General features: G+C 43.2%; 1 protein-coding gene across 30 annotated transcripts in view; it reads left to right on the plus strand.

The window, feature by feature from the left end:
• The window catches only part of Rbfox1 (RNA binding fox-1 homolog 1), a 2,110,633-nt gene that overhangs the window by 1,968,403 nt on the left and 129,929 nt on the right, over nucleotides 1–12,301 (plus strand). For 26 of the 30 annotated variants that reach the window (XM_029470804.2, XM_085832312.1, XM_085832309.1 and 23 more), the window contains one exon: nucleotides 4,257–4,400. In XM_029470804.2, the coding sequence (XP_029326664.2) occupies nucleotides 4,257–4,400 (144 nt within the window). The remainder of the gene's footprint in view (nucleotides 1–4,256; nucleotides 4,401–12,301) is intronic. The other 4 variants (XM_085832308.1, XM_085832311.1, XM_085832322.1 and 1 more) reach the window with 1 other exon arrangement.

Here is a 12,301-nt window from a genome sequence, read left to right on the forward strand (position 1 = left end):
TAAAGGGAGGTAGCCAACCTGGCCTGATGAAGGAAGAGTTCTTTTCTCTGCTTAGGTTGGGACATTCTTCTTTCTTTTGCCGCTTGTTGGAGGGTAGCTCTTTTGAGAGTAATCAAGATCCCAGAGATGATATTAAAGAATAACACTCATTTCTGAAAAATAGTCACTAATTGAATTTGCACTTCTGGTTTCATGTTTATGAGGGAACTGTCATAGGTTGAGTGGTAGCCTCTAAAAACACTTTCATAGCATAAGCTCTGCCAACTGCAAATGGTTGAGACTGAGTTTGGGAAAAGGGATCTTTGCAGATGTAATAATATTAATTATCTCAAAGTATCCTTATTTAGAAAGGGCTCAAGATCTAATGGCTAGTGTCTTCATAAGAGAAAGCTGGAGTATACTTCAGTGAGCCACTCAAAGAAGATGGCCATGTGAAGATAGAAGCACATGGGGTCGCAAAGCCCCAAACCAAGAGGTGCCCAGAAACAGAAGCTGTAAGAGGCAAAGAAAGAAGAAAGTTGGTTCTCTGGACACCTCTCTTTTAGATTTTTGTCCTCATTGCTATGGAATGAGAAAGTCCTGTTTTAAGCCACTAAACTTGTGACAATCTGATCAGGAACAAAGCCAGAGATCATGTTTTTTTATAACAGAATGCCATGTCACAAACCTGGGAGGGGTATTTTGCTGGTGGTTTCAGAGCTTTTGATATGTGTTCACTGGAGCACAGTGCATAGTGGAGATGTAGAGAGAAGGGCTGTCTGCTCGGTGATAGCAGTATGAAGAACCGAAGAGCAGGCTAAGGTCTAGTTCCCCCAGTGACCTCACTTATTTCCATGGTGCATCACCTTTAGGTGCTGAAACTCCCAAAGGGACAAGGGTTACTTAGCAAGCCTGTAGCTAACACATGTATTCAACATTACCAGATCTGAACCCTAGCAGTCATAGGAAAGCACAGGATTTTTCCTGGGATTTTTTTCCTGAAGATTCCAAGGGATATGCTTTTAAAAAGCCCACTTAGGCCCCAAATGAAGTAGAAGCACTCTCTTCACTATATATGGTGGGAGCTCCTTGATCTGAAGTTAGGGCTGCTTGTACCTACCCCTATATTTTGGTCCTTGTCCTAAGCCTGTAGGGCATGGATCATTATCGTCTTCTCACAGATGAGTGAGCTGTAGGCACAGATATATAAAGGGCCCAGATACAAATTAGCAGTTGGTGACAGTGGGATTGCATACTACAGGGTTGACGCTCTAGCCCTGGCTGTCACATAACTAGTTACCTCAGACACGGACATGCTCAGCTTGAAATAGACTCTTTTCCTGTCTCTCTTACCCCATAAAGGTTGATATCCCTATTCCCGCCTTCTACCAACCTATACAAATTTGGATTTCATTTCACATATTTTCAGTAAAAAATTATTTCTGTCAAAGGTATGCCTACATAACAATTTATGGGTATTTGTATAAATGTGTACACTACAAAATGATTAATCGAGCATTGTATGTTTTTATCAAAGGGAACAGTACCAAGATTTCTCCAAAGTCCTGTTTGACTAGAGATGATTAATTTTAATTTTTACATGAGCAGCATAATGCTATTAATCATTTAATATGTTTAATCATAATCTCTGTAATTCCTAATTAGGTTTATTAAACTGAGCCATTCAGCAATTGTGCACAAATCCAAGTCTGAGTTTCTTTCTTGGAAGGAAGAGAAGCTCATTTTAATTTTTTATTCACATCACAATTTCCAGTAGGGTAGGGAGAAATGGACTTGAAACCTAGGATCTAGTGATTGCTTGTGCCAACTTAGGGTCTTGTGGTAGGGCATTAAAACCTCCTACTCTTTGGCAAGGTAGCAATATCATGGTTTAAAGGTGATGTCTTTGTCTTTGATGTGGAACCCGATGTGCTGTAACTAGGAAAAACAAAAAAACAAAAGCTAAACACAGTGTGGGTCTCTGGGATACAGGATGATGATGATGATGATGATGATGAGTGTGTGTGTGTGTACATGTGTGTGTATTTATGTAAGTATGATGCCATGATGTGCCTGTGGAAATCAAAAGGCAGCTTCAAGTATCAGTTCATCTCTTCTTTGAGAGAGTCTCTCTTTATTGGTGTATTTACAAGACCAATTGACTGTTCACTTTCAGGAACTGTCCTGTATCCACTGCCTATGTCACTGTAGGAATGCTGAGATTACAGGTATAAACAGGCATTACACTGTGCCCCAGTTTTATGCAGGTTCTGGGGCCACAAACTCAAGCCCTCATGACTGCACAGCAAGCCATGTCACCAAGTGCATCTCCGCTAGCCGACATAGCTATCCTTTAACTGGCACTCGAAGCAGACAACAGTGATTCTCAGGCATTTGTTTATTATGCATTTATTAGTGGTGCACCAATCTTTTCATGCTCTCAGTCTGTCACCACATCAGCCAATCACTTAGCAGGCCTTTGGCATTCACGTAGCATGCTGGTCACAACTCAGTCCTCTGGTCATCTTTAAGTGGCTTATAACAGCTACTTACTTTTGTGTACAAGGCTCCTTTGGGTCTACAACTTCTGTCCTCCTCTCAAGTTGCGTCTCTTGCTCATCCTCTTTGCATTCTCTCTGGCTTTCCATGGCCTCCCCAGTGAGGAGGACTTCTACGGACATCTTGCTATCTTCGCTCATGCTTTGCACTCTTTTGGCACAGACTCTGTCTCCTAACATACCTGTCTACCAAGCCAAAGTTTACGTGCTTTGGGACCCTCAGTGGCAAGTGGGACTTGAACTTGCTCAGCCTGCACCCCCACAAAGTCCTGTCTGCATTATAATTGCTTTTCTTTTCCCACCTCTTCCTACATCTTCTTCTTCACATTTCAGGCAAAATAACGTGGTTGTCAAGATCGCCTTGTACTTGAAAATCAACAAAGGCATCTGCTAGGGTTTCTGAGACTGAATCCGGTTAGGTGGGTGGTGCACAAGGCTCCAGGAGGTCTCAACTTAAACATGTATCCAGAGTGTATGAGGAAAGAGGATGCCAATGAAATATTCTAGTACCCAGAGAGCTGCTGAGAAGATTGCTAATTATGCTCCTGTTATTTGGGTGTTTCTTTTACATTTCACTGTGTAAGATTGTCTCCTCTAAGTCTCTATTATTTTACACCTGGCTGCCTGCACTGATAGTTTTTGTCTTGGTTATATGCCTCTAAATTGCTTATAAATACATGAGGATGATTCTTTGCTCATGAATTTCAGCTTGGCAAAGACCCTACAACAGTAGTTCAAAGACATACTAAAGTGGGCTGCGTCTACTGCCACCTACAGGCATAATATGCTAATTGCAGAGAAAGTACAGAAAAACAAAGCTCCCTAACTATCCTTTCTGAAAGGAGGAGAACGGATGGAAATAATGAGCTATACTAGTAGCCTTCTATTATCTGCATCAGCATAACCCAGCAGAGATTTTGTACAGATGGGAATATTCTGTTTTTCCTATTTTCCCAACACAGGCACTACCTTTCAAATGATTGAGCCTTTCAAATGCAGCAAATACAACCTTATTTATACTTGATTTAGTGTTCATTTCTTGAGATTTATGATCTCATAGGTTTGCAGCAGTAGACATTATAGATTTATACAATGAACATCTTTTTTAAAAGTTGAGTCAATCATCTTATTCACTGGATGAATTGCAAACCTCCAAAGGGCCTTTGCAAAATTTTGACATTTATTAATATTTTACCTGTTCCGCCTCAGTACTTACGTATGCATAGTGTAAGAATCTGGCCAGCACTGAGGGATACATGTTCTTATTTTTAATGATCTTTAATCCTTTTTGATGAGTTTTCCACTACCCACCCTGAGCCCCAACCCTTGATGTTTCCTTTATTTTCTCACAATGTTTACCTTCTTCTTCCCAACCCTCTCTATATTTAAGAACGGTCTTTAATGTGCCTTGTACCGTGAGAGTTACCCTGCATGAAGCCAGAGCTTCTGACGGTTTTGATTGATATAGAATCCAAGATTCATATGTGGGTCCTCAGTGGATGCTCAAAACAAACTTTTTTGCTGTTAATTTAAAAAAAAAAAAAAAGGCCAAAAATATTTGTCGGATAGCATCCTGCCATGTGGAGGAAGGGAGCAGGCATTGGGACCAAGTCCTTATAGAACTCATCCTACCATTTCGGGGAAGAGACGATATTGGGACCTAGTGCTTACTTTCCTTTTTTGTTTGTTTGTTTGTTTGTTTGTTTCTTGTTCCTTTAGCAGACAGATGATGCAGCCCCTACCGACGGCCAGCCCCAGACACAACCTTCTGAAAACACAGAAAACAAGTCCCAGCCCAAGCGGCTGCATGTGTCCAACATCCCTTTCCGGTTCCGGGATCCAGACCTCCGGCAAATGTTTGGTGTAAGTACTACCTCCACCCTCAGTTTCGCTCCGTGTGGGAGCTCTGAGCCTGTCCCACTCTAAGGTCGAATGTTGTTATGGAATGAAGGCATTTTAGCATCTAATACCTGGGTCGACGGGGGTAGGTCCCCTTAGAAGTGATAGGAGACATTGATTTGTTTTAGTTGTACTCATAGGATTGCTGCCTTCCCAGTTGATCATCTTCTAACACGGAACTTAAATGCCAAGCAGAAAAAAAGACTCCTCTGTTAACCACTGATGATAAAGCCCATTGATGATCCCAAGTTCATCAGCCCAGGACCTCACTTTGTAACTAAAATAAATGTTGAATCCCTTGCTTGCTTACCTGGAAGCACTGCCCAGGCATGAGTCTCTCCCAATTGTCCCCAGGCACTTTGTACTGCAGCTGCAGTGAATGGCTAGTTCAGCATAGTTTTCAAAATCAGCTACTGCTGCCACCACCAAAACTACCAGTTTCTAAATCTGATTTGATTCTTGCATCATTCTTGCAGGTTCCTAGATGAAGCTTCAAGGGTATTTATTATGCAGCAAAGGGCAGTCTGCTCTAAGTACCATGGTGAAACAGAACTAGCCAGGAACCACCATTCACCCTGAGGAAATAAATGAAGGCTTTGCTTTCTCACAGTTCATCATGATCCTGAATATTTTTCTGGAAGATGTTTGAACAATCCACCCAGGGAAGGGAAGAGTTTACCATTTATTTAGTCTCAGCTGTGCCAAAGGACAAAGCTTTGACAAGGCCCAGATAACGTTTTTTTTTTTTGTTTTGAAATACAGTAATTCTGCATATCCATGACATCCCAGTAGTGGTCGTAAGCATCTGTGCATTCGACCAGAGAACTACATCCTTAACACTTGACTCAGAACAGAGGTGGGCTGCTTGGAGAATCCTCTAAGAGTTTGAGCAGAGCTGTGAATATGGCAGAAACAGTAAGAAGAGGCCAGGTTGGATGTCCTATTGTGAGCCAAGCTAGTATTATTCTCTGCATGAACAGGAAGCCCTGGTCCATTACTCAGGGGCTCCATGAATTGGAGGATGAGCTTGAACCTTTCATTTCTTTCACACACACACACACACACACACACACACACACACACACACACACGCACACACACATTCACACACACATACACACACATACACACACATACACACACATACACACACATACACACATACATACACACATACACACATACACACACACATACACACACACAGACACACACACACACACACACACACACACACACACACAATGCTTATCAAGTATGCATGTGACACAAAAGCAGAGCAGGCATCCTAATATTTAAGAGACCCAGGCTTGAATCCTGACATTTCAGAGGAAAAGGTCAACTTTTGCACTTTTATGGCTCTCTCATTTGGTAATAACCTTGAGTTACACCCTCTAACTCTTGCAGAATGAAGATACCCTCGGGCACTCTCAGGTCAAAGATGACTTTGAAAAGTGCAGGGCATTCGAAGTTAGAGTCGAGGTTAAGTATGTGCAAAGCAGTGGGACCCAGCTTGACTGATGGGTAGCTGCAGGAGTTATATTCTCTTTGCCATGTCAAGCCAGAGGGATGTCTTGCTATCCGTTCTGTCTTTATTCATCAAGTGTCACTGTGATGCTGGCTTTGAACCACTTTTAATGACCACTCTCGTAATCCTTCATGGTGACATGCAAGGCAGCCAACCCCAGTTTCTCACCCTTAAGGGTCTATTTTCTTTCCTAGACTTTTTTGATTATCTTGAACTTTACCTGAGGCTACAGAGCTAAGTCAGAGATGTAGTCAAAATACTCTCAGCTGGAAGTCATATAGAGGAAAGGCTGTAAGTGTTAATGTCTGAATCCCTCTCTCCTTTAGGGTTAAGGCAGATGGCTTAGAGAAAAAACTTGTCATGTGACATGCTACCTGGTATTGGACCCAGATCAAAATCTATTTGTTTCAAAAACAGTTTTTTTCTTCTTCTTTTGAGTCAAAATTCTCACTCAGCTAGCTAACAAGATGTTGATTCGATATGATGATTGATATACTCTTAGCATCTGTCATTTAAGGGAGTGCAGTATATGTTTATGAACACTGAAATTAATTCTACTTATCACAAACAACATCTGTGTCTGTGTTAAAGAGTATGTGTGGATTTTGTGTGGTGTGGGTTTCATCTATAAAAAATCATTGGGCCATATGGATTCTGGACCCCGTGCAGTAACTTGGGAACCCTCTTTGGATTTTACAACTGCTATTTTAAAGAAATGGAATTTTCCTAAGATGAACATGGGTGGTCACAAAGTGGTTCTGTAATATAATAAATTTAGCAGCATGAATCATACTGAGAGGCATCTGGAACATTCTGCTTGGCTCCCCACAGGGCAGTTTAGGGGACTCAACACAGTTTCCTCTTTCAGATCCCACTTACTGTAAGCAACCATGATTCAGTCCCAGTGAGCGTCCTCTCAAGCGCTTTGGCCACGAGACAATGTCTCTCCTTTTCATGCTATCTTTTGTCTTCTGTCTCCTTGCTAGGGCAGAGTTAAATGAGGATAGTTACAGAGAAAACTATAAAGATCAGTGTGCCTCCTGCCCCTGTTTACTCTATTGTTCAAAGGATGAACAGAAATTTCCATGTCAAAAACATAACAAGACACAAAGAACTCTCTTTCAAATTGCCTGCAACTTGGCAGTGTCCAACTTGTCCAAGTGCAGAAACTCTCCCCCAGGTTTTGCACAGCAGTCACTTGCCTAATATTTCTCATGTTTTAATGTGTGCTTTCGGGGCCTCTCCTGTGAGATTGGTATCAGGGCTGATTCTCATCATTGTCCATTTCCCATTGTTTGCCTTCATTTTTGCCAGGGGTACTTCTTCCAATGCTGCCTTTAAGTTATGTTTCATGTTACATCTCCTTGCGTACTGTTTTCTCATATGGAATATTCATTCCTTGGGTGAAGTGGACATGCTACAGTGTATAAAGCAGTATGTCAAGTCGCTTCCTGTCATCCATGTCACCATGAGTGAATGGGGCTAGTGTGGTTGTTAGTGTATGAAGCAGTATGTCAAGTCGTTTCCTATCATCCATATCACCATGAGTGAATGGGGCTAGTGTGGTTGTTAGTGTATGAAGCAGTATGTCCAGTCGCTTCCTGTCATCCATGTCACCATGAGTGAATGGGGCTGGTGTGGTTGTTAGGGTCACTTATTCTAGATGTTTCTGTGGGATCAATAACTGAGAAGTTATTGATCTCAGGCCTGGCTGTGTGTCTCTTGAGGTCTGCTGAAGCACAGCCCTTCACATTTGAATTCTTCCATTTGTTCTGTTTTATTTTGCTGGTTTTTGGAGGCAAAGTCTGAATCTGAGTGAAGAACTAGCTTCAAGCTTGCTGAGTAGCACAGGCTCCATCATCCAATCTCCATCGCCCTGCATCATCCTCCAAAATGGTGGGGATGCTAGCAGCCAACAGCATGTTTAAACTTTTTCTTGCCCATATAGAGTGTTCAAAATGTGTATTTTATTTATTCCCTCTTCTGGAAACGAGTCGGAGATTTTACTCCCTTGACTTTGGAGAGGCTTTTGCCGTTATCGATCTTCCAGATTTATCTGTGTAGCTCAGACAGTCATGATTGGAGACATCTGTATTTCCTTATTGAAGTTATATACTTCATTTCTTCATTACAAACTGTGGATTACAACCAATTTAATTATAATGTGTCACTCTTAAATACAAAATACTTATTATAGATTAATGTTTAAAATTTAACTTTTCTGTGTTTGGGATGAGAGCTGACTATGATATATACAGAGCCCTGGTACAAGACATGGAATCACACAATTGTTTTCCAGAAACTGTGTGATTAGTTGGCACTCTACATACAGTTTGTCCCCTGCTGAATGATGCCACACACTCTCAGTTTTGTTATTTATCAGTAAAGTGATTGGGATGCAGATCATAAACCTCTATTCAATCCTTACTACTTATGTAAAAAAAAAATGAGAAACCATAGCCCATGCTTATAATCCCAGCACTGGTAAGGGGCACAGGAAGAGCCCTGGGGCTTGCTAACCAGCCAGCCTTGCCTACTTGGTAACTCCAAGTCACTGAGAGAGCCTGACTCACGAAACAAAGTGATATTGCTTGAAGAAGGACACTTGAAGCTTTTGTCTATCCTCCACATACATACACATGCCTACACATACACATTCATGGGTATCTGCACAAACACATGCATCTGTACACGCAGAAGCACACGTGTATATATACATACAGTAAATAAATACACTCTGGATAGGAAAGTGATATTCAAGTCTGTCATTACTTATACTAACAAAACACATGAATGTGTAAAAGAATGGATGGTGCATTTCTATGGCTACAGTACAGGTGGATTTCCTTGCACCTTTCATGTTAATACAGCACTCAATTAAGCAGGTGGTTAGGAAGAGTAAAGCCATTTTGAGGACACATCACAGTGCCTCCTTTTTCTGTACTGAATTCACCTTAAGAGCAACTCCAGGCAGACTTCCGGCACCCTCCCAGCCGGAGGACACAGACCTGCCCTGCAGAGAGCGCCATCTTGGCTCCGGGACTCCCCGAACTTAGTCTACAGGTTAGAGTGAGGACCACAGAGGCAGACAGCTTCTGGGACAGGCGGGAGCCACAGAGCCACTGAGGCAGCACCCTTTTGGGGCCGCAGACATCCGGCACCCTCCCAGTCGGAGGACAGTGACCTGCCCTGCAGGGAGCGCCATCTTGGCTCCGGGACTCTGCCAAGCTTAGTCTCTACAGGTCAGAGTGGGGACCACGGGGGCAGACAGCTTCTGGGACAGGCAGGAGCCACAGAGCCGCTGAGGCAGCACCCTTTTGGGGCCGCAGACATCCGGCACCCTCCCAGTCGGAGGACAGTGACCTGCCCTGCAGAGAGCGCCATCTTGGCTCCGGGACTCCGCCGAGCTTAGTCTCTACAGGTCAGAGTGGGGACCACGGGGGCAGACGGCTTCTGGGACAGGCAGGAGCCACAGAGCCGCTGAGGCAGCACCCTTTTGGGGCCGCAGACTTCCGGCACCCTCCCAGCCGGAGGACAGAGACCTGCCCTGCAGAGAGCGCCATCTTGGCTCCGGGACTCCCCGAACTTAGTCTACAGGTTAGAGTGAGGACCACAGAGGCAGACAGCTTCTGGGACAGGCGGGAGCCACAGAGCCACTGAGGCAGCACCCTTTTGGGGCCGCAGACATCCGGCACCCTCCCAGTCGGAGGACAGTGACCTGCCCTGCAGGGAGCGCCATCTTGGCTCCGGGACTCCGCCAAGCTTAGTCTCTACAGGTCAGAGTGGGGACCACGGGGGCAGACAGCTTCTGGGACAGGCAGGAGCCACAGAGCCGCTGAGGCAGCACCCTTTTGGGGCCGCAGACTTCCGGCACCCTCCCAGCCGGAGGACAGAGACCTGCCCTGCAGAGAGTGCCATCTTGGCTCCGGGACTCCGCCGAACTTAGTCTGCACAGGACAGAGTGAGGACCACAGAGGCAGACAGCTTCTGGGACAGGCGGGAGCCACAGAACCGCTGAGGCAGCACCCTTTTGGGGCCGCAGACATCCGACACCCTCCCAGCCGGAGAACAGTGACCTGCCCTGCAGGGAGCGCCATCTAGGCTCCGGGACTCCGCCGAACTTAGTCTGTACAGGTCTGCTGACAGAGGAGACTCAGAATCCCCAGAAGAACAACCTCTGAACAGAGACAACTATAACAACTCCAGAGATTACCAGATGGCGAGAGGTAAAGGTAAGAATCTTACTAACAGAAACCAAGACCACTCACCATCATCAGGACCCAGCACTCCCACTTCACCCAGTCCAGGGCACCCCAACACACCTGAAAAACTAGACCTGGATTTAAAAGCATATCTCATGATGATGGTAGAGGACATCAAGAAGGACTTTAAAGAACTACAGGAGAACATGGCTAAAGAGTTACAAGTCCTTAAAGAAAAACAGGAAAACACAACCAAACTGGTAGAAGTCCTTAAAGAGAAACAGGAAAACACATCCAATCAGATGATGGAAATGAACAAAACCATACTAGACCTAAAAAGGGAAGTAGACACAATAAAGAAAACCCAAAATGAGGCAACACTGGAGATAGAAACCCTAGGAAAGAAATCTGGAACCATAGATGCAAGCATCAGCAACAGAATACAAGAGATGGAAGAGAGAATCTCAGGTGCAGAAGATTCCATAGAGAACATGGGCACAACAATCAAGGAAAATGGAAAATGCAAAAAGATCCTAACTCAAAACATCCAGGAAATACAGGACACAATGAGAAGACCAAACCTACGGATAATAGGAGTGGATGAGAATGAAGATTTTCAACTCAAAGGACCAGCAAACATCTTCAACAAAATTATAGAAGAAAACTTCCCAAATCTAAAGAAAGAGATGCCCATGAACATACAAGAAGCCTACAGAACTCCAAATAGGCTGGACCAGAAAAGAAATACCTCCCGACACATAATAATCAGAACAACAAATGCACTAAATAAAGATAGAATACTAAAAGCAGCAAGAGAAAAAGGCCAAGTAACATATAAAGGCAAGCCTATCAGAATTACACCAGATTTTTCACCAGAGACTATGAAAGCCAGAAGATCCTGGACAGATGTTATACAGACACTAAAAGAACACAAATTCCAGCCCAGGCTACTATACCCAGCCAAACTCTCAATTAACATAGATGGAGAAACCAAAGTATTCCACGACAAAACCAAATTCACACATTATCTCTCCACGAATCCAGCCCTTCAAAGGATAATAACAGAAAAAAACCAATACAAGGACAGGAACCACGCCCTAGAAACAACAAGAAGGTAATCCCTCAACAAACCTAAAAGAAGACAGCCACAAGAACAGAATGCCAACTTTAACAACAAAAATAACAGGAAACAACAATTACTTTTCCTTAATATCTCTTAATATCAATGGACTCAACTCCCCGATAAAAAGACATAGACTAACAAACTGGCTACACAAACAAGACCCAACATTTTGCTGCTTACAAGAAACTCATCTCAGAGAAAAAGATAGACACTACCTCAGAATGAAAGGCTGGAAAACAATTTTCCAAGCAAATGGTCTGAAGAAACAAGCTGGAGTAGCCATTCTAATATCAGATAAGATTGACTTCCAACCCAAAGTCATCAAAAAAGACAGGGAGGGGCACTTCATACTCATTAAAGGTAAAATCCTCCAAGAGGAACTATCAATCCTGAATATCTATGCTCCAAATACAAAGGCAGCCTCATTCATTAAAGAAACTTTAGTAAATCTCAAAGCACACATTGCACCTCATACAATAATAGTGGGAGACTTCAACACACCACTTTCACCAATGGACAGATCATGGAAACAGAAACTAAACAGGGACACAGTGAAACTAACAGAAGTTATGGATCAAATGGATCTGGCAGATATCTACAGAACATTTTACCCTAAAACAAAAGGATACACCTTCTTCTCAGCACCTCATGGTACCTTCTCCAAAATTGACCACGTAATTGGGCACAAAACAGGACTCAACAGATACAAAAATATTGAAATTGTCCCATGCATCCTATCAGATCACCATGGACTAAGGCTGATCTTCAATAACAAAATAAATAATAGAAAGCCAACCTTCACGTGGAAACTGAACAACACTCTTCTCAATGATACCTTGGTCAAGGAAGGAATAAAGAAAGAAATTAAGGACTTTTTAGAGTTCAATGAAAATGAAGCCACAACATACCCAAACTTATGGGACGCAATGAAAGCATTTCTAAGAGGAAAACTCATAGCTCTGAGTGCCTCCAAAAGGAAACTAGAAAGAGCACACATTAGCAGCTTGACAAC

The sequence above is a fragment of the Mus caroli genome, unplaced genomic scaffold, assembly GCF_978045245.1.
Source record: "Mus caroli unplaced genomic scaffold, Mus_caroli_1 scaffold_17, whole genome shotgun sequence".
Classification (NCBI taxonomy): Eukaryota; Metazoa; Chordata; class Mammalia; order Rodentia; family Muridae; genus Mus; species Mus caroli.